Source organism: Hyperolius riggenbachi, chromosome 9, assembly GCF_040937935.1.
Source record: "Hyperolius riggenbachi isolate aHypRig1 chromosome 9, aHypRig1.pri, whole genome shotgun sequence".
Taxonomy (NCBI): Eukaryota; Metazoa; Chordata; class Amphibia; order Anura; family Hyperoliidae; genus Hyperolius; species Hyperolius riggenbachi.
This window is the reverse complement of record NC_090654.1, coordinates 83,119,756-83,141,744: the sequence shown is the minus strand read 5'-3', so window position 1 is coordinate 83,141,744 and position 21,989 is coordinate 83,119,756. Positions and strand designations below refer to the sequence as shown.

Here is a 21,989-nt window from a genome sequence, read left to right as displayed (position 1 = left end):
ACCTGGCTATAGTCAACTCCGTCCCCGAGTCAAGGCCATGTACCTGTATAAATATACAATGCATGACCAATCCTGATATAGTGAACTATTTGGGCAGGTCCCTTTTAAGTGTACTATTACAGGGATTCTACTGTAACATTACTGTATAATTTGTATATGCAGACAGCTTTGTTTGTATGCATGGAAACTGGAGTCATTTGTTAGTAGCAGAATGCCTGTATAACCTTTTGAAAAAAAGAAATCCTTTGTGTAATGGCCATACACGTATAGCTTTTTCCTGGCAGATTCAATCACTATGATGGAACGCCTATAGTGAAACACAAATTAAGACTGAATGTAAAATTTTGGTTGATCAGCAATGGCAGTAGATGGACAGCCCATAGCAGTGCACTCTATCAAACAGTGGAGTCCTGCATTTTGACACATATTGTAAAATCTATTCTGTGTGGTAGAAGCAGCTGAGCTCTGGCCAAAGATATCGTTTTCTCTCCCCACCTTCTCTGTGATTCATTGCTCCTCCTCTCTCCATAGCAACAGAAGGTGTTGCATCCCAATCCCCGCTGGGCAACACCTTCCTCACAGAATCGGGTAAAATAGAACTGCAGTCTGGAGCATGAGCTGTTTTGCTGCACCTGTGTAGATTAGGAGAAAGCAAGATGGCCACACCTATAACACAAATCCAGCTCTTCCAGCAGCACTGACTCTTGCTACGTCATTCAATTAAAGCAAACCTGAAGTGAAAACAAACTAATAATGAATTGCATGTGTAGTAAAGCTAAGAAGTAGAACATTAATGGCAAAGTCTCGTTTTCCAGTACAGGAAGAGTTGAAGAAACTTCAGCTATCTATGCAAAAGGGCTTTTCTGACCCATTGGGTGGAATACAGTCCTGTTTTCTGAAGCACCAGCCAAGAAACAGTGAAAGACAGCTTACTGCAGGGAAGTTCAAAGGGTCATTATTTCTGCTTTGTATAGTAGCTTAAAAGACAGAGTGTGGGTTTTAAACTGTGGATATAACAGAATAATGCAATGTTAAAAAATAAAGTCACTGTATATACTGTGTATAAGCCAGCATAAAAAAATCTGCCGAAAAGTTACCCCCCTCGGCTTATGCGAGTCAGTGGAGCAGAACGGATGGTGGAGCAGGTAATGGCAGAGAAGCGTAAGGATTGTGCACTAGTGATCCTCTTACCAGCTTGTACCCTGCTGTACCCGTGCCCTCCATCCCCTGCAACATGGTGTGCAGAGTGTACTGCTCGAGTCTACCTGTGTGTCCCCTGGCATGTAGAACACAGTGTGTGAAGGGGTGCAATGAGCAGGGATTCTTCCTGTGTGGCAGTCGCTATGTCTCATATCTATGACACCATCGAGTGGCTTCTTGAGACACAGCTGTGTGATCCTGGGGCACATCTGGCTATGGGAAGGGGGGCTTACTTGTACTGTGTGAACATTAGGCTACCAGAGAGGTGGCTTATATGCAAGTCAATAACTTTTTCCTGGTTTCTGAGGGAAAAGTGGGTACCTCGGCTTATACATGGGTCGGCTTATATGCAAGTATATACGGTATATAACTGAAAATACAAAACAGTGACTTTTCTTTGACACTCATTGTATTCTATTCATTTATTTTGTTTGCTTTAAGTAAAACCTAGCAGTGATGGAATTAGGCAAAGAAACAAAAGTATATGAGGTGATGTTATCCAATGCAATGTGTAAATAAACCCTTCCAGTCCGGGTTTACTGGATTACTTTCCGTAGCTCTACTGGGTAAATCAGGCCAATAAAGTGCAAATAGTGTCACAATTCAACATAGTGCATTTTTGTGATGGCTGTACAGATGCTACAGTCCATGTAATGAGGTGATAGGGAGTATTAAAGTCACTGTTCCAAACTGGGGGGGGGGGGGGGGGGGGGGGTAGGGCTGCAAATCATATACTCATCTCTATACCCGACTGGTTCTGTCACCTTTTGTGTAACAGGTTCCTAACAGAGTAGGTGCCACTAGGGTATGTGCAGGTGTAACGGACAGCGTGTGGCCAAGTGTCACCTTCACCCGATGTCATCAAAAAAACACTGAAATGTAGTTGCTGCGTCACTCACTACTATCATTCCTCACTGCAGTACTGAACATGTCCGCTTATATTAATGAACATCACAGAAACCCTCACATAAAATAATTGTTCAATTAGAAATAGTTTAACAATCTTATCAATTAAGTTGTTTTATTTTTTTAAAGCTTGCCCTTAAATCTTGAAATTCTTAAGTTATGACGTTCCTTTTTTGAGAATGAGAAAGAGATGGAGGCTGCCATAGCTAAACTCTGAAAATACAAGTTTCCTGGTCACCATGCTGATCCTCTGGCTATCAGACTCTCTGAAATCAGCCATACCCGTATTATCTTCTAGACAGTAAAGAGAATCTGTAACGCACAAAAATAAGAGCCCCAGGGGGTATTTACCTCGGGAAGGGGAACTATCTGGATCTCACAGAGGCTTCCTTGTGTCCTGCTCAGCTGTCTGGATCCAGCACTGGCTCCTCCAGACACAGAGCAGCAATAATATTTACAATTGCCTTTGTACGCATGCACACTAGCAGTTCTCTGCTCGGGCACCACTGAAAACAGCTGACCCTGATCGGGTCTGCTCTACCAAGTAGGAGCATAAAACTTATCCTTGCGCAGTAACATGGCCCTGATCAGGCTCAACTATTCCTGCATGAGCGAGAGCTGCTACTGCATATGCACCGACATGAGATCCTGGGGGTGGGGCTGTACTGGATCCTCTCTGCTGAGGAGGACAGGAGAAGCCTCATTAGGATCCAGAGGTTTCCTCCTCCCAAGGCACATACTCCCCAGGGGGCTACAGATTCTCTTTAACCACTTGCCGACCGCACACTCATAACGTGCGTCGGCAAAGTGGCAGCTGCAGGACCAGCGACGCAGTACTGCGTCGCCAGCTGCAGCCTAATTAATCAGGAAGCAGCCGCTCGTACGAGCGGCTGCTTCCTGTCAAATCACGGCGGGGGGCTCCGTGAATAGCCTGCGGGCCGCCGATGGCGGCTCGCAGGCTAGATGTAAACACAAGCGGAAATAATCCGCTTTGTTTACATTTGTACGGCGCTGCTGCGCAGCAGCGCCGTAAGGCAGATCGGCGATCCCCGGCCAATCAGCGGCCGGGGATCGCCGCCATGTGACGGGACGTCCTGTCACTGGCTGCACAGGACGGATAGCCGTCCTGTGCAGCCCCGATCACCGGGGGAGGCAGCAGGTAGGAGAGGGAGGGGGGAATTTCGCCGCGGAGGGGGGCTTTGAGGTGCCCCCCCGCCACCCACAGCAGGCAGGAGAGATCAGACCCCCCCCCAGCACATCATCCCCATAGGGGGGAAAAAAGGGGGGCAATCTGATCTCCCTGCCTGCACCCTGATCTGTGCTGGGGGCTGCAGAGCCCACCCAGCACAGATCAATCAAACCAGCGCTGGTCCTTAAGGGGGGGGTAAAGGGTGGGTCCTCATTTGATTGAATCTGTCTGTAGTTTAACTTTCAATATATTTCAGACAGTTTAATCAAAAGTTAATCAGATGTGGAAAATTTCCAGTTGGATGAGGGAATAGACAGCTGCATGGCACTTTAATCGATGCTGAAAACTAAGAGTCAAAGGGGAGAATGGGGTAAAAAAAAAGTAAATCTCTCCCAGCAGATTTCCCATGGGATGGAAAGATTACTTGCCAATATTAGGTCTTGGTGTAGGTTCACACCACTGCCAGATGCACAGCATATCCTGCGCAGATACACTGCTGCTTGGGTCCTCCACTGCCAGCAGCTACCCATTGGCTTGAAATGGACCAATAGAAATCCTCTGTACCCGGAGAGGATTCTCATTGGTCCACCTTGTGGCGTTTATCCCTGACGGCAGAGTGGCAGCAAAGGTGGTGACAAGAAAAAAAAAAAAAAAAGGGCAGATGAGAACTGAAAGAGAAAAAGCCTATTAAATATGGACACTGTCCATTCCCGCAGGCTTTTATGGTGGCCAGAAAAGTTGTGTAGTACTAAGGCCTCTTTCACACCAAGACGTTGCGTTTTAGGGGACGTTGAAGTCGCATAACGTGTCGCTAACGCAACGCATGGTGGTGTTGAAGTTGGACGTCAGATTGAGCTGCGTTATGCGGCTCTTGATGCGCCGTTGTCATTATATACTGGGAAGTTTAGATCTTTTCAATGATTCGGATCGGATCATTGAAAAGATCCGGATCTTTGAATCATTTTACTAGGAAAGCAGGAAGTGCAGCAGAGTGAGAGGTGCAGGAGAATGAGGGCACATTGAGGGTGCTAATGGAGAAGGGAGAGATGCGGCAGGAAGATTGTGCTTGTGCACAGAAGCTGCAGGTCCTGTTTCTTCCTGGCATCTATTGTGCACCGAATCGTTCATTGTGATGATCCGGATGATTCGACTCACAAAGATCCGAAACATTCATTATCTGGACAACACTACAGTGCAGTGCAGTGAATATCAACCTTCCTGGCGGTAGGCCCGAGCTAAGCTCGGGTTATGCCGCCGGAAGGCATCGCTCAGGCCTCGCTGGGCCGATTTGCATAATTTTTTTTTGCTACACGCAGCTAGCACTTTGCTATCTGCATGTGCAATCCGATCGCCGCCGCTACCCGCCGATTTGCCGCTATCCGTCACGCCGCAGCCGGGACCCCGTGCGCTGCCTGGCCAATCAGTGCCAGGCAGCGCTGTGGGGTGGATCGGAGTCCCCTTTGACGTCACGACGTCATCCCGCCAGTCGCCATGGCGACGGGGGTAGCCCTCCAGGAGATCCCGTTCTTTGTACGGGATCTCCTGATCGCCGGAGGCGATCGGAAGGGCTGGGGGGATGCCGCTGAGCAGCGGCTATCATGTAGCGAGACCTCGTCTCGCTACATGAACATTTTTTTTTTTTAAATGGCTTTGCTGCCCCCTGGCGGATTTTGACAAACCACCAGGAGGGTTAATTAGCCATGTGGCTAGACACAATAACGGTCTCTCCCCTCCTGACATGACATACATTACTGAGCATGTGCAAGCAGTCTAACGCACAGCATGCTGCACTTTCATTTAATGTGCAGCGTTATACTCGTATGCAACGTGGGCACTAACAGCCCATTGATTTTTAATTGCTGTGAGTTGGGCTGCGTTACAGGCTGCTGTAACATGGGACTTTAAAGTCCCACTGTAAAAGCAGCCTAAAGGATGCATTCCGATTCTGCTGCAGTTAAAGCGGATGTATTTCCAACAAAAAAAAGTAACGCAGCTCCTATAGATAACATAGTAATCATAAACTTGTCAGTTTTTCTCTATTATGAAAGGAAACTTTTTTTTAGTGTAGTATGAACCTACACTTAAATCAGTACTTACTGTGTATACTCGCATATAAGCCTAATTTTTAAACACAAAAAAAGTGCTGAAAAGTTACCCCCCTCGGCTTATATGCGAGTCAGTGGAGCAGGTTTTGTTACTGGCTCCCTGCTGTGTCCGTGCCCTCCATCCCCTGCAACATGGTATGCAGAGTGCGCTGCTCAGGACTACCCATGTCCCCTTGTGGAGTGGAGCGTGCCAGCAATGTGTCAGCAGTGCAATGATCGGGTATTCTTACCGTGTGGCAATCGCTGTCTAATATCTATGATGCCAGCTGTATCATCCTTGGGGTGCGTCTGGCTATGAGGAGGGGGGCTGACTTGTACTGGGGGCAGATGTGGCTACTGTGGAGGGGGCTTATATGCGAGTCGATCACTTTTTCCTAGTTTGAGGGAAAAGTGGGTATCTCGGCTTATACACGGGTCGGCTTATATGCGAGTATATACGGGTATATGTCTAGCTTTAATTGCCCATCTGGAAAATATACATAAATTGTCTGAAAATGTGATTGGTAGAATTGTTCCCAGTAAAGTAACTTGGTAGGTATTATAGCCATATCAACACCATAAAAAAAATAAAAATAAAAAAAATAAAAGCCCACAGTAGCTGCCCCTTTATTTTACTGGTAAATGTAATGGGTAGGAACTACAGAGTTGGGCCACACCTTTTCCCTAGAGGGCAGTATTAAGGGTTTCTAGGGCCTCATTTCAATAGGTCAATTTTTATTTTAATGTATTTTTTCAAGTGATGTACATATTCCTTGAGACGGGTTACAGTTTAGTTAAAGTGCAACTAGACAAGAACATTTTCAATATGTGTTTAGAGTGTAAGCATATTTATACTGAAGTACATTTAGAATAGCTTACAAAATAGGCTGTGGGCAATAATACAATGCAACTACCGTACATTATTTATTTTACACTATTTTTAAGATTGTCATATGAGCTCCAGTATATACAAGGGTCATCCATAAAGTAAAGCCCATTTGCTTTTATCCACCACGCAAGATAATCTGTGTAAATTAATTTCCATGTCAGGTTAGTCTCCTCTCTCCCAGCACAACTTGTCACATGACTGCAGAACGCCAGTAACTGCTCAGCAGTATTAAACTCCACCCCCTCAAATCCTCCAACCCATAGCTGAGTAGTGGGATGCTACAGAAAAAAAGGGATTGAAAAACTTGTAAAAATGATATGATAAATACTTTAATAACTGAGGTAATTATGTAGAGAAATAATCAGAAGATGCAGTGGGCCCAATCCAATTCACTTTTTCTCCTAGGAGAGAATTTTGCATCTTCTGTTTAATATAACATTTCAATACTTTGCAATTGCAAAAATACCAAAAAGTAGGTAAAAAAGTAATGCCATTATTCTTTTTTTCTTCTTGCTAGTGGTTCAAAAGGCATTATTTTGATAAGATGTGAAAATATCACTTAAGAGGAAAAAGTGAATTGAATTGGGCCCAGTGTGTCTGAATTAAAAGGTTTCCTTAATTGATTAAATAAAAACCGCTATTACTTTCTGAATGACCCTCATACAGTACAAGCTGTTAAGGTACCCACACACAACTTAATATCGTGGCCCGATCAACCTTCCAATTCGACAATTTTATCAAATTGGACGAGTATCAGTGCCACAACATGGCTGCCCGATTGATCTTTTGATCGGGCATGATGGAAAATCTCAGTCGCAAGTGCCTGACCAGGTGCCCAGTGATCACTATATTCAATACCGTGTTGACTGGCACACCCCTGGCTATTGCCTTGAACCCCCCAATATAAAAGCATCCATCTCCACCGTGCGCAGTGTAGAAATCTCACCTGTCCACTGCTGTGACTCCACCCCCTGTTCCACATGGCACCAGGAGCATGTGTAACATCACTACCCCCTCCTAGTGACACATGGTACAAGCACACACTGTGCCGGTGGACACCAAAGGCCGGGAAGTGGTGTTCGCGGACTGGTGAGAGTTTAAGTTCGGGAATCTGGAGAGATACTTGGAGGGCAGGTGGTGGAGGTTTTGGGCTGAAATCGTTCTGAGTGTATGGGCAGTCAACAAATCCCTCTCTGATCAGCGGGATCTGTCTCAGTCTATCTACCTATACATCGAGTGATGTATGGCTTCCTTTACACTCTGCTTTCACTGATCGTTAACAATGATTTTCACACATAGGTATCAGGACCCAATCCCTCAGGTGACAGTTTAGGACTAAGTGCTATAAAGATGCTCCTCTACCTTACAGCATCGTGACATATCTGATGCTATGGTGGGGTGAACAATGTGCTCACCTGAGACATTTCGGCATTCTAACTGGACACCGTTGTAGAGTTTAGCTTGGCGTGTACACAAGGCTTAAGTGTCCTGAAGCTACCCACGCCACATTTACCACAGTCAATGTACTAACCTAACCCATTACCAGATCTATGCTGATGACATCCACAAAGACTTGAGTACACAGTACCCAATCAGCAGCTTGCATTTTCTAACCTCCATTAGAGAAACTCCGCTACAAGCTGATTGCTTTGGGTAGACAAACACTCCTCTATGCCGACGTTAATAAGTGGCTCAAAGACAGGTTAGGGAACCCGTATCATAAACTGCAGACAGTAACTGACAGTGAAATCAATGATTATGTTGCTTAGAACAAGTGATACGCATAACAAGGAAAATAAAAGCTACAGCGAAGAGTGGCATGTAGAGTGGAGGCACCGAACAGAGGCAGGAACTGAGTGATGGAAGCAGAGGTGGATGCAAACATCGTCCTTCTCCATCTCGAGTCACACCTCAGACTGGCACTGCTCTATACACCTGTGCAAACTAGGACAGAATGTCCCCTTTCCAATACATATGGTATTACGTAGAGGGGCTGTGTTTGCAGTATCCTGTTGTCTTCCCTGGGGGTCGGAAGTCGACAAAGCATGGGGGAAAATCCAAGTTCACAGGCAGAGAATGGGGGATTGATCCTGTCTGGCCTCCTCATCATCTGGCATTGGGATCCGCGGTTGCAGAGCAGAGCGGGTCAGACCCCAAAACCTCTGTGGAGAGAGATCTTTACGCACTGCTGTAAATTTCCAGCCCATGTGACTGCCACACACTCTGCACTGTGCAATGGTCCAGGCGTACCTGTTTTAAAAAAATAACACAAATGAAAATTCATATAAAAAATAAATAAAATCAGAGATTACAGTCAGTCCATTCACTAGAGGCCAGTGACATCACTGCGAATGCAGCCTATCCATTCACCAGAAGCCAGTGACATCACTAAGAATGCAGCTTATCCACTCACTAGAGACCAGTGACTTCACTGAGCATGCAGCCTATCCATTCACTAGAGATCAGTGACCTCACTGAGAATGCAGCCTATCCATTCACTAGAGACCAGTGACCTAACTGAGCATGCAGCCTATCCATTCACTAGAGACCAGTGACCTAACTGAGCATGCAGCCTATCCATTCGCTAGAGACCAGTGACATCACTGAGAATGCAGCCTATCCATTCACTAGAAGCCAAACATGTCAAACAAATTACTGAGAATGTTGCCAGCAACTGTTTTGAAAACAAGTGAAATGCCATTACTGAAGCCTGTAAATGATTTAGCTGAGGAAACTATTATATTTTGTTATTATTTCAGCACATGGTTGCATGCAAAGCCTATACTACCCGTTATGCAAAGTGTTAGAGATACAATCAGCTTCCTTCTGCAGTGAACACCCTGACTCCTTTCAAAACATCTTTGATAAAGCCACTTCTGTTTTCTCAAGACCCTTTTACGTCCAATGTAGTCACATCTCACCACAGAGCTTGGTTTCCAAATGTTGCAAATCCGTGTATGCCCAAACCAGCATAATTCAGTTTAACAAGTAGGGCCATAGCATGTGGCTGTTACAAGCAGGGCTGTGGAGTTGGTACAACAATCATCCCACTCCTCGGTGTATGATACCACCGACTCCAGGTACCCAAAATTGCTCCGGCTCCACAGCCCTAGTTACAAGTAACGCTGACCCCGGAGTGTGAGGGGGGGGGGGGAGGGAGGGAGAGAGAGAGAGATGTGTGTCTGAATTATTTTTTCACTTGGAATTCTACACACGACACCCAATTATGATAATATCAAAAAAGTTTTGAAGCTCCATAAATACCGTAGTTTCTGGATGCACTGGTCACTATATCAGTGACCACTACATACAGGGGTTCGGAGGGGGGTCAATCAGGAAGGTGGCTTCATGATGGTTGTGCTTAGCATATGAATTAGAGATGGCAAATGAGATGCAAATAATTTTGAGTTGATGCATCATTATGCAAATTTATGCAGCTTGAAAATGGACCAATTGGAATTTACTCAGCAGGATTTGATTGGTTCATTTTCAAGCTGCATATAATTGCATGCAACTTTTGCATAATGCTGCATCAACTACAAATGCAAATGAGTTGCATCTCATTGACCATTCCTAATATGAAGATGTGGCTGACTTGCTCTAGTACACAATAAATCTGCATGGAGCACCGGATAAACACTTATCTTTCAGGATATGGCAGTGGAGTCATACATTTGTATCCAATGGAGGTCTGACGTTTGGATAATCTAGCAGATAAACACTCGCAGTATTACAAGTCATGGAAGTGAAGCACATTCTCTCACTTGTACTCACCCTGGAAACCAGCTATTCTCGGTAGATGCTCGTCCCACCAGGCTCAGGTTTAGGGCCTTGTACACAGTAAGAGTCTCATGAACGTAGCCATGAGGATTCACGTAGGCAGCCATGGGACCACAGAGAGACAGACTGCATGGGAGGAAAGCATGAACAAGCAGCTTATAATTACAACACGTAAGAGAAATCGGTATTCAAAAACTGCAATGCATCATAGAGTGGCTTTAGGACAACTCTGCCAATGTCCTTGAGTCACCCAGCCAGAGCCCACACTTGAATCAGCTTGAACATCTCTGGAGAGATCTTACAGGGACAGTGAACAGAGCTAAAAAATGCAATACTGAACTTACCTGGGGCTTCCTCCAGCCCGTGAGGTCCCTCGACGTCCTCAGGATCCCCTCCATTCTCCCGCTGGTGGCTCCTTCAGCTGTGCAACCCAGCCAGGAGTCGTGCGCAAGTACACCGATACACCAAAAAGGATTCTGTATCATAAAATCGCTCCTCTGCAGTTGCTTCACAAGGGCAGGGGCGTATCTGGGTAATATAGAGCCTATGGCAAACACTGAAAATGCGCCCCCCTGGTCAGAGCCCCATCCTATCTCGCATACATGTTATCGTTGCCTGTGTTTTTTGGCTTGAGCTATTGCTGAAGTTACCTTACTTTGTTTTTAAATATCTCTTCTTATTCCCTCTTTGTCCTCTTTTCTGAAACTAAGCCAAGTGTGCCCTACATACATAAGATAAGTAGCCAGGTTTCCCAGAATTAATCTGATCTGAGGTCTTAGTGACAAAGAGGCAAGGGTCAGGCATGGCGGTGCACAACAGAGGCAAGCAGGGTGGCGCCCATGGTGCTGTGGCGCCCATGGCATGAGCCATGCCTGTACCCCTCTAGATACGCCTCTGCACAAGGGATCATTTTTTCCCCTCATTTTGTGAAAAAGGCATAGTGCCAGAATTAGGAGCAAAATATGCACAGACGTGTACTGAGCCCACTTCCTTCACCAGGGATTCCTATGCCATATTTGCCAACACAACTACAAGTACCTGTGACAAGAGATGGTCAGTGAGCTGCAAATAGTTCCTTTTAGTCTGTACATTAAACGCAAGCTGTGTGTAGCTTCAAATAAGGAGAAATAAAACCACTTCCTGCTGATTCTCACTGGTCCAGTTCCAAGCTCTATACAATTTGGTTATAGATACAAAGTGTTGCGCAACAGCAGTTAGCAGCTGGATCTGATAAAGGATATCCCAATTCCTTAATGACAATAATTATATACAAATATCAGACAGCGCTATATTAAAGTTACGAAGTCAATAACAACCTTTAATAATCAAAACCCTCCACATTGGAGGAGACAGTGTATACAACTGGCATTGAGCATAACATTTATTTTATGCTCAATGCCGGTTGTATACACTGTCTCCTCCAATGTGGAGGGTTTTGATTATTAAAGGTTGTTATTGACTTAGTAACTCTAATATAGCGCTGTCTGATATTTGTATATAATTACTGTATACAATTTGCATTAATCCAGGTTCAAGCAGGAATTATTTCTGTAGTATTTCATTTGCCATATCTAGCTGTGAGTTAAACAGCAATACTGCATATGACCATCAGAGGGCTCTTTCCCCACTACATACATTTTCAATAAAAAGCTTGAGATAGCGTTCAGTATCACATACTTGGGAAATGAAGTTTTGCTTTTACCACACACACTGATCACATAACCCCCCCGTGCCCTCACCTCACACTGACCACATAACCCCCCCGTGTGCTCTCACCTCACACTGACCAGATAACCCCCTGTGTGCTCTCACCTCACACTGACCACATAACCCCCCGTGTGCTCTCACCTCACACTGACCACATAACCCCCCGTGTGTTCTCACCTCACACTGACCACATAACCCCCCGTGTGTTCTCACCTCACACTGACCACATAACCCCCGTGTGCTCTCACCTCACACTGACCACATAACCCCCCGTGTGTTCTCACCTCACACTGACCACATAACCCCCCGTGTGCTCTCTCACCTCACACTGACCACATAACCCCCCCCGTGTGCTCTCACCTCACACTGACCACATAACCCCCTGTGTGCTCTCACCTCACACTGACCACATAACCCCCCGTGTGCCCTCACCTCACACTGACCACATAACCCCCTGTGTGCTCTCACCTCACACTGACCACATAACCCCCCGTGTGCTCTCACCTCACACTGACCACATAACCCCTTGTGTGCTCTCACCTCACACTGACCACATAACCCCCCGTGTGCTCTCACCTCACACTGACCACATAATCCCCCGTGTGCTCTCACCTCACACTGACCACATAATCCCCTGTGTGCTCTCACACTGACCACATAACCCCCCGTGTGCTCTCACCTCACACTGACCACATAATCCCCCGTGTGCTCTCACCTCACACTGACCACATAATCCCCTGTGTGCTCTCACCTCACACTGACCACATAACCCCGTGTGTGCTCTCACCTCACACTGACCGCATAACCCCCTGTGTGCTCTCACCTCACACTGGCCACATAACCCCCTGTGTGCTCTCACCTCACACTGACCACATAACCCCCCGTGTGCTCTCACCTCACACTGACCACATAACCCCTTGTGTGCTCTCACCTCACACTGACCACATAACCCCCCGTGTGCTCTCACCTCACACTGACCACATAACCCCCTGTGTGCTCTCACCTCACACTGACCACATAACCCCCTGTGTGCTCTCACCTCACACTGACCACATAACCCCTTGTGTGCTCTCACCTCACACTGACCACATAACCCCCCGTGTGCTCTCACCTCACACTGACCACATAATCCCCCGTGTGCTCTCACCTCACACTGACCACATAATCCCCTGTGTGCTCTCACACTGACCACATAACCCCCCGTGTGCTCTCACCTCACACTGACCACATAACCCCCCGTGTGCTCTCACCTCACACTGACCACATAATCCCCTGTGTGCTCTCACCTCACACTGACCACATAACCCCGTGTGTGCTCTCACCTCACACTGACCGCATAACCCCCTGTGTGCCCTCACCTCACACTGACCACATAACCCCCCGTGTGCTCTCACCTCACACTGACCACATAACCCCCCGTGTGCTCTCACCTCACACTGACCACATAACCCCTTGTGTGCTCTCACCTCACACTGACCACATAACCCCCCGTGTGCTCTCACCTCACACTGACCAAATAACCCCCTGTGTGCTCTCACCTCACACTGATCACATAACCCCCCCGTGCCCTCACCTCACACTGACCACATAACCCCCCGTGTGCTCTCACCTCACACTGACCACATAACCCCCCGTGTGCTCTCACCTCACACTGACCAAATAACCAGGGTCGGACTGGGACACTAAGGGCCCACCAAGGAAGTTTCAGCCTGGGGCCCGCCCCCTCTCCTCCCCCCCCCCCCATACATACACATGTACTCTAGAAATTTTGCATGACTTTATGGTAGGGAATAGATTGTGAGCAATTCTGAGGACAGTCTCCAATAGGGATATGTCTAAATGCGGCGCACGCAGCAGCTAAACTACATGGGTGTCACCACGCACTGGAACATCGGCGTGGTCATGATGAGCCATGGGCAGACTTAAAAAAAAAAAAAAAAAAATACAAAACACAAAATAAGTAGCGGTGTTATTCACAGAGATTAGGTCTGACCAGATACATTTTAGTTAAAATATTCAAGTAGTTACATGCCTCATGATAATTCATCAAGTAGTCAAATGGCAGCAGATACCCCCACAAAATACAATCAGGTTGCCGGCAGATGCCCCCACAAAATGCAATCAGGTTCACGGCAGATGCCCCCACAAAATGCAATCAGGTTGGCTGCAGATATCCCCACACAATGCAATCAGGTTGGTGGCAGATACCCCCACACAATGCAATCAGGTTGGCTGCAGATACCCCCACACAATGCAATCAGGTTGGCTGCAGATACCCCCACACAATGCAATCAGGTTGGCTGCAGATACCCCTACACAATGCAAGTCCCCCCCAGCTTAGAAGGGGGGGGGCAGCGGGCACAGATCAGCAGGGAAGCCTCCCCCCCTCCCTCACCTAGGGGCCCCCCTCCTCCAGAAGTGCAGCCAGCAGCGAGCAGAAAATAGCTTACCGAGCTTCAGGTGATGATGCTAGCTCCGCGCATGCCGCTGCTGCCTGCTGGTCTCCGTCTAATGTAGTGACGCTGTCCAATCACGCTCTCGCAGGAAGTACTGCGAGAGCGTGATTGGACAGCGTCACTACAGGAGACCAGCAGGGCAGCAGCGGCATGTGGAGCTAGCATCATCATCTGAAGCTCTGTAGCTATTCTCCGCTCGCTGCTGGCTGCACTTCTGGAGGAGGGGGGTGCGCCCCTAGGTGTGGGGGGGGGGACGGGACGCTTCCCCCCCTCCCCGCCGCTCTGTGCCCAATTCCCCCCCTTCCAAGCTGTGCCCCCTCCCTCTTAGCTCTGAGGCCCCCAGGAGGCGGGGCAGTCGGGGCCCACCGATGGGACCATCGGTGGTTCGGTGGCTCAGTCCGAGCCTGCACATAACCCCGTGTGCTCTCACCTCGCACTGAACACATAACCCCCTGTGTGCTCTCACCTCACACTGACCACATAACCCCCTGTGTGCTCTCACCTCACACTGACCACATAACCCCCTGTGTGCTCTCACCTCACACTGACCACATAACCCCCTGTGTGCTCTCACCTCACACTGACCACATAACCCCCGGTGTGCTCTCACCTCACACTGACCACATAACCCCCTGTGTGCTCTCACCTCACACTGACCACATAATCCCCTGTGTGCTCTCACCTCACACTGGCCACATAACCCCCTGTGTGCTCTCACCTCACACTGGCCACATAACCCCCTGTGTGCTCTCACCTCACACTGACCACATAACCCCCTGTGTGCTCTCACCTCACACTGACCACATAATCCCCTGTGTGCTCTCACCTCACACTGACCACATAATCCCCTGTGTGCTCTCGCCTCACACTGACCACATAATCCCCTGTGTGCCCTCACCTCACACTGACCACATAATCCCGTGTGCCCTCACCTCACACTGACCACATAAACCCCAGTGTTCTCTCCCCACACACTGACCATATTAATGCCTGTATGCTCTCCCCATACACTGATCATATAAACAGGGCTGTGGGGTCGGAGTCGAGGAGTCAGAGTAATTTTAGGTACCTGGAGTCAGAGTCAGTGGTCTCAAACTGAGGAGTCAGAGTCGGTTGATTTTTGTACAAACTCCACAGTCCTGATAAGAATTAGATTAAGGAGTCGGAATAATTTTGGGTATCTGGAGTCAGAGGTTTCAAAAACAGTGGTCGGATTCGGATGACTTTTGAACTGACTCCACAGCCCTGCATATAAACCCCCATTTTCCCCACGCACTGCCTGCTCGCTCCACAGCCATCCACCTTACCTGAAAATCTCATTCTTGGTGGTGATTTCGGTGTCCTGACAGCGCTTACAGCAGAGCGACGTGCACTAGAACAAGAGACAGCATCACACAAAGCGCCCTCTACAGGGGAAAGGTGGAACTGATATAGCGGAATACAATGCACTCACTTTGCTCATGATGTCCAGCTCACACCGTAGCCGCTGAATAGCATTACCAATCTGCAGCAACTGGATGCGCAATGTGTCATCTATAGGCAAACACGCAGCCACTCGATATGAGAAATCTATGAGAAATAAGATGACAAAGAAACATGTCATGTGTCCCTGAGATAATCTGAAATAGCCCTTTATTCAATGCTAAAATGTACAACTTTACAGTAATCCTGTAACTATGCAAAGGTAAACAGAGGCACCAGTAGAATAATAAATAAAAAAAAAAAAAAGAGGAGGTGGACTTACCTCCTCCAAGTAGACACAAATTAGTAATGATGTATCAACAAAATCATTTATTTATACACTCCAAGATTCGGTACAATTCTTTTTGTAGGAATGACCCTGCTTCATAAGGCAACAGGGAAGGAGTACGTTATGCAGCAATGCAGGTCTAGGACTAAGCCAAGCGCCTCTGTCTGTAACTAATTCAACTGCAGGGAAAGGGCAAGAAGTTACAGCATTGTCGCGCTGAAGAATGATAAATCAGGACTCTTACCTATAGGATTAGCAGGGAGGGAATCGTCCCGGAGATTCTCATCCCATTCATGCAGCTGCCGCTTCACTCTCTCCATCAGAGAATCCTGCAGAGAGAAAACAGAGAAGCCATCAACTAATCTCACCTTCCGGATGACTGTCAGTCCACAGAACTTATTGTGCTCAGTTAAAATGTTCCATGATTCTCCATAGAGGAGTGCGAGTATAAATGCTGACCATTACACTGTCACTGGAGCAGAGTGGACTTTTTCATGCTAAAGGTAAAATGTACATGTGCTCTATGCATGAAGTATGCTGAAGGTCATGCATGAAAAAACAGGAAATCCCCGATTCTCAAAAAGGATTGAGCACCACATCCCTGTGGCTGAACTCTAACTAAATCCCCCCAAACTCCCCAGGGAACATTGCGGGGACCACTTCTGTGAGAGGCAGAGCTTTCTGCTGCAGCCCTGCCTCTACACACGTCTATCAGCGAGGAACGCCGTTTCTCCCCGCCCCTCTCAGTGTTCTTTCACTGAGAGGGGCGGGGGAGAGACGGAGATACGGGTGGATTGACACACATGGAGGCAGAGCTGCAGCTGAAAGCTCTGCCTCCCGGGGCAGCAAAATCCACGACCAAGAAAGTCGTGGATTTTGCGGGGGAGAGTTAGGGGGGATTTAGTTAGAGTTCAGCCGTGGGGATGCAGCGTTTTAGTTAGGGCAATCATGTTAAAGAGAGTCTAAAGCGAGAATAAATCTCGCTTCAGACCTCATAGATAGCAGGGGCACGTGTGCCCCTGCTAAACCGCCGCTATCCCGCGGCTTAACGGGGGTCCCTTCACCCCCAAATCCCCCTCGGTGCAGCGGGGGAGCGCTTCCTGGTTGGGGCAGGGCTAACCGCCGCAGCCCTGCCCCACGTGCATCTGTCAGCGCGTATCTCTGCCTCTCCCCCGCCCCTCTCAGTCTTCCTTCACTGAGAGGGGCGGGGGAGAGGCGGCGATGTGCCGCTGATAGACGCGACTGGAGGCAGGGCTGCAGCCGTTAGCCCTGCCTCCAGGAACGACCAAGTCTGCGACCAAGTGTCGCAGTGGGGGGTTTGGGGGTGAAGGGACCACCGTTTAGCGGCGATATTGCGGCGGTTTAGCAGGGGCACACGTGCCCCTGCTAACTATGAGCTCTGAAGCGAGATTTATTCTCGCTTCAGAGTCTCTTTAAAGAGATTTTTAATATAAAAACATGATTTTTATGAGACTTCAGAGTCTCTTTAACTATATAAAATTCTATAAAATCAAAACCTGGTAAGTAAAATACATGTTATGTAATTAGTACACAAGTATTTACCGTAAGTGGTTTTTTTTTTCCTGGGATAGTATGGCTGTCTCTGCTGCTTTAAGTAGGCATGGAAGCACCTGCAGCTGCATGCGCACACCACAACCGCTGCATTAAGCCACCAACAAGGTCTGCGGTGTCCACACTAAGTCGCCACCCACAGGTCCCATGCATGCTTACAACCTTCAATTAGTATAAAGGATACTTACAGCATCATACAAAGCATATAGCCAGGAAGGCCATGATGTCAGGTTGGCACCATAGAACTTTCTCTGTGGGAAGAGTAAAGAGTATTTTATCACAACTTCACATACAGGATAAAATGGGAACTTAAAAGAGAAATTCTGCTTAAAAAAAATATAAGGTTTTTCAGTGCTCTACAAACCATTTTTTTTTTTAACTTAGAGGACAACTGTAGTGAGAGGTATGTGGAGGCTGCCATATTTATTTCCTGTTAAACAATACCAGTTGCCTGACAGCCCTGTTGATCTATTTGGCTGCAGTAGTGTCTGAATCACACCAGAAACAAGCATGCAGCTAATCTTGTAAGACAATGTCAGAAACACCTGATCTGCTGTTCAGGGTCTGTTGCTAAATGTATTAGAGGCAGAGGATCAGCAGGATAGCCCGGCAACTGGTATTGCTTAAAAGAAAAGAAAAAATTGGCTGCCTCCACATACTACAGTTGTCCTTTTAAGGGGCACTATAGCGAAAAATTGGAAAATTTAACATAAATCTTAAATAGGGGGGAAAAAAAATTTGAGCTTCACCTGGGGCTTCTTTCAGCCCCCAGCAGTCTATCAGGTTCCTCTCTGTCCTTAGTTTTATGAACTGCACATGTACAGAACGCTGCTGGCCACAGGTCCGTGATTAAATAGTGCACAGCTAGGACAGCACATTCAGTGCCAGCAGCACAACAGGGCAGATCAGGTGGACAGCGAGGGACCTGCAAGACTAAAGGAGCTGGAAGAACTTTTTCCCCCACACTTAAACAGGAACTTTAACCCAGGATTGAACTTCATCCTAATCAATAGCTGATACCCCCTTTCCCATGAGAAATCTTTACCTTTCCTCTAATAGTGCATCAGGGGCGGGTCTGTGTGGATATTGTGGTGAAACCCCTCCCACAGTGTGATGTCAGGGCCATGGCACGTTTGCTCTCTGTGAACCTTGTCGCATTGTGGGAAATACAGTAACAGATGTTTCCAAGGGGCAAGCAAGCAGCATCTCCCTCTGTGCATAGAACTCCCAGTACACAAACATTCCGTACAGATCATCTGGCAGGAGTAAAGATCTCACTACCAGTGATAAATGTCAGAATGTAAATCAGGGTGAGGAAACATTTTACAATGGGTAAACACTGACTAAATAATCTACAAATTGTATTGTAAAAAAAAAGAAAATTTTAAAATTAAGTTATTTTCAATACAATTCCTTAAAAATTTCCTTAAAATAGGTATGCACACATACTTGCACTTGTTCTACGGTAAATATACCATATACGTTTTACTTCTTTGGAGCTGTCACTTACAATAGGTATTATAATCTACCAACTCTGAACCTCTTACCAGCAGTTTTTGGAATAGTCTATCTCCTCATGGGGGATTCTCAGTTCCAAAAGTATTCCCTGAGAGGACCTACAGAAAGATGCTGCCCAGCCTGCCTACTCATGTCCACACAAGTCTGGCAGTTGGACAAAACCACTACCATTCAAGAAGTAGCTTTGCAAATAAAAAAAAAATAATGAAAATCCCCCATGAGGAGATTAACTAGTTCAAAACCTGTTGGTAACAGGTTCATAGTGGGTAGATTATAAAGCATACCGTAAGTGGCAGCTATTTAGGAAGTAAAAGATATACAGCACATTTACTCTGGGACAAATGTGTGAATAGGAGTTTTCCACCCACTACAGTTTTAAAATAATCAATGCTCCTGTAATAAAACCCACACATTTTATTTGCACATTTGTCCTGGTTATTACATTATTTACATTATGTCCCTAGCAGAATGCATGGCAACAGAATATTATTTGGTAATAAGGCGATTACTGCCAGCGCTTTGCGGGAGTGATTTTTCTGCAATTAACGTGGAAAAATCACTAGACACTGCAGCGTTTTGGGAGCGATCGCGATTAGTGGTGCTATGCATGGTAATCGCATGGTAATCGCGATTGCTAATCGCGTATCACCGGCCAAATACTGCATGTTATGCGTTTGCGGTTAACGCTAACCGCTAACTCAGCAGTGAGAACACTGCCATAGGCTTATATGGGCTAGCGGTTTTTAAAAATCGCTAGCGCTGCCTGATATTCCGTTATTAGTCTTATTTTCGGGCCTACAGTTAACGGAAGACGACCATATGAGGATTTAGAAACGGACAATACTCTGTTTCCAGTATCGAACTTTCGCTATATTATCGAAATTATTTCCAAATATTCTACTGTATGGCCACAATCTGTTTGTAGTTTATTGTTGAAAAGTGATATGGCATGGAAAATTATGTATTAGATATTTTATAAATGTTTGTGTATTCATGATATGCTATATTATTAATAAAAATTATATTTAAAAAAAAAAATAAAAAAATAATAATAAAAAAAAAAAAAATCGCTAGCGTTTTGCGCATGGGGCCTAAATAAGGGTGTATTTTTTTCTGTTGTATGTGGTGTTTTTTTACCCATCAATAATTACAAGTCCATAATAGTAATATACACTCATTACATATCCATTTAAAAAGTAAAAACCCTAAGGTAACTAGTTATGTTTTTGTTTTTTAATTGTCACCCCTTTTTTGTAAGTGCTTATGTTCTGGAAGTACCGGGGAGTGTTTATTAAGGAATTAATAACAATTAATTTTTTTTTTTTACTTTAATTATACCTTTTGGCCCTCAGATGGCGCTAAACATTCTCCTGGAAGTTACCAGGAAGTGTTCAAATTATTAATTTTTTTAGCTACAAGTTTAATTTCACTTTGATGAATGAACATGCCTCTTGATTCGAGCCATGTTCATTCATTAACAGGACTTCAATTAGCTCAGGGGAACTCTTGTTCCCCTTCACCAAACCCCCCTCTCTCGCGGCTGCTGGGTACAAGCAGTGCACTCACGGCGCAAAATAACAGGACACGCCTGTATGTCCTAATCGTGAAAGGAAGGCACAAACTGGACCCGCGTATATACGTCCAGTTTGTGAGAAGTTGTTAAACAATACCAGTTGCCTGGCAGCCCTGCTGATCTATTTGGCTGCAGTAGTGTCTGGATAACACCAGAAACAAGCATGCAGCTAATGTTTTCAGATCTGACAATGTCAGAAACTGCTGCATGCTTGTTCAGGGTGTATGGCTAAAAGTATAAGAGGCAGAGGATCAGCAGGATAGCCAGGCAACTGGTATTGCTTAAAAAGAAATAAATATGGCAGCCTCCATATCCCTCTCCCCATAGTTGTCCTTTTAGGGATACATCAGGCAATCTGGGAATAAAAATAAATAAATAAATAAAAAAAAAAAGGTTTCACTCACACGGGGCTCCTTCCAGCTGCTAGAAGTCTATAAGGTGTCGCGGTGCAGTTCCGCTCTCAGCCAGGCCTCCACTCTCTAAGATCACGGCCCGCAGCTAAGTCGTTATGTTCTGTGCATTCACAGGCCTCTCATGATCACGCTCCCATCGCCGGGAGTACTCTGCGCTTGCGCAGTTCAAAAATAATTGAATTGCGCACACGTGGAGCTCTCCCAGCAATAAGAGTACATTCACGAGACACTTGGCACGCCCGCGTTGAAGTTCCCAACCCAGCCGCGATTCGCGATCTTACAGGGGGAGAGCGGAGGCCTGGCTAAGAGCGGAACTGAATAGACTTCTAGGGGCTGGAAGATGCCTCAAGTGAGTGAAATCTTTATTTTTCAGATTGCCTGATGCATCCTTTAACTTGAGTCTTTTTTTTTTTTTTGATACTCTGGGCACATTTGAAAAATGTCCAGGGTTTGTGATTCTCAATAACTTCGCTGTAAGCCATATTCCTTTTCAAAGTAGAAAATAAACTTAAGCATCCACTGCTCCATCCTTAGGTTTACTTACTGATGCCAGGTACATCATTGTGGCAGACTGACACATCAGTAAAGCATTTCCTAGTAGGAAGGAAACTGCAGCACTTTCTGCTAGTTTATGCACTTGGGAGCAAGATAAGGACCTAGAAAAACATTTGGTAAATTCCCAGTTGGCCTGGCCTACATTTTCCCCTCAATAAAGTGGATATTTACCTCAGGAGAACAACCCCAATTACCATCATATAAGACACTGAACAGGAATAACTTTTTTTTTGCCTTTCAAAGTTATACACAGGAAAATACTGTATAAGCCTAATTTTTCAGCATAAAAAATGTGTCGCAAAACAGATGGTGGAGCAGGCTTTGATACTGGCAGAGGAGCGTAAGGATTGTGCACTAGTGATCCTGTTCTTACCAGCTTGTACCCTGCTGTGTCCGT

At 46.2% G+C, this 21,989-nt stretch overlaps 1 protein-coding gene across 1 annotated transcript in view; it reads right to left on the bottom strand.

Annotated features, from left to right (window-relative positions):
* Positions 1-3,180: 3,180 nt before the first annotated feature.
* CRBN (cereblon) overlaps positions 3,181-21,989 on the bottom strand; it is a 41,944-nt gene continuing 23,135 nt past the window's right edge. Inside the window, exons 6-11 of the mRNA XM_068253124.1 lie at positions 17,722-17,784; positions 16,206-16,290; positions 15,665-15,780; positions 15,519-15,583; positions 10,043-10,174; positions 3,181-8,518 (exon numbers count right to left, since the gene is read on the bottom strand). Coding sequence (XP_068109225.1) covers positions 8,332-8,518; positions 10,043-10,174; positions 15,519-15,583; positions 15,665-15,780; positions 16,206-16,290; positions 17,722-17,784 — 648 coding nt within the window. The 3' untranslated portion in view covers positions 3,181-8,331. The remainder of the gene's footprint in view (positions 8,519-10,042; positions 10,175-15,518; positions 15,584-15,664; positions 15,781-16,205; positions 16,291-17,721; positions 17,785-21,989) is intronic.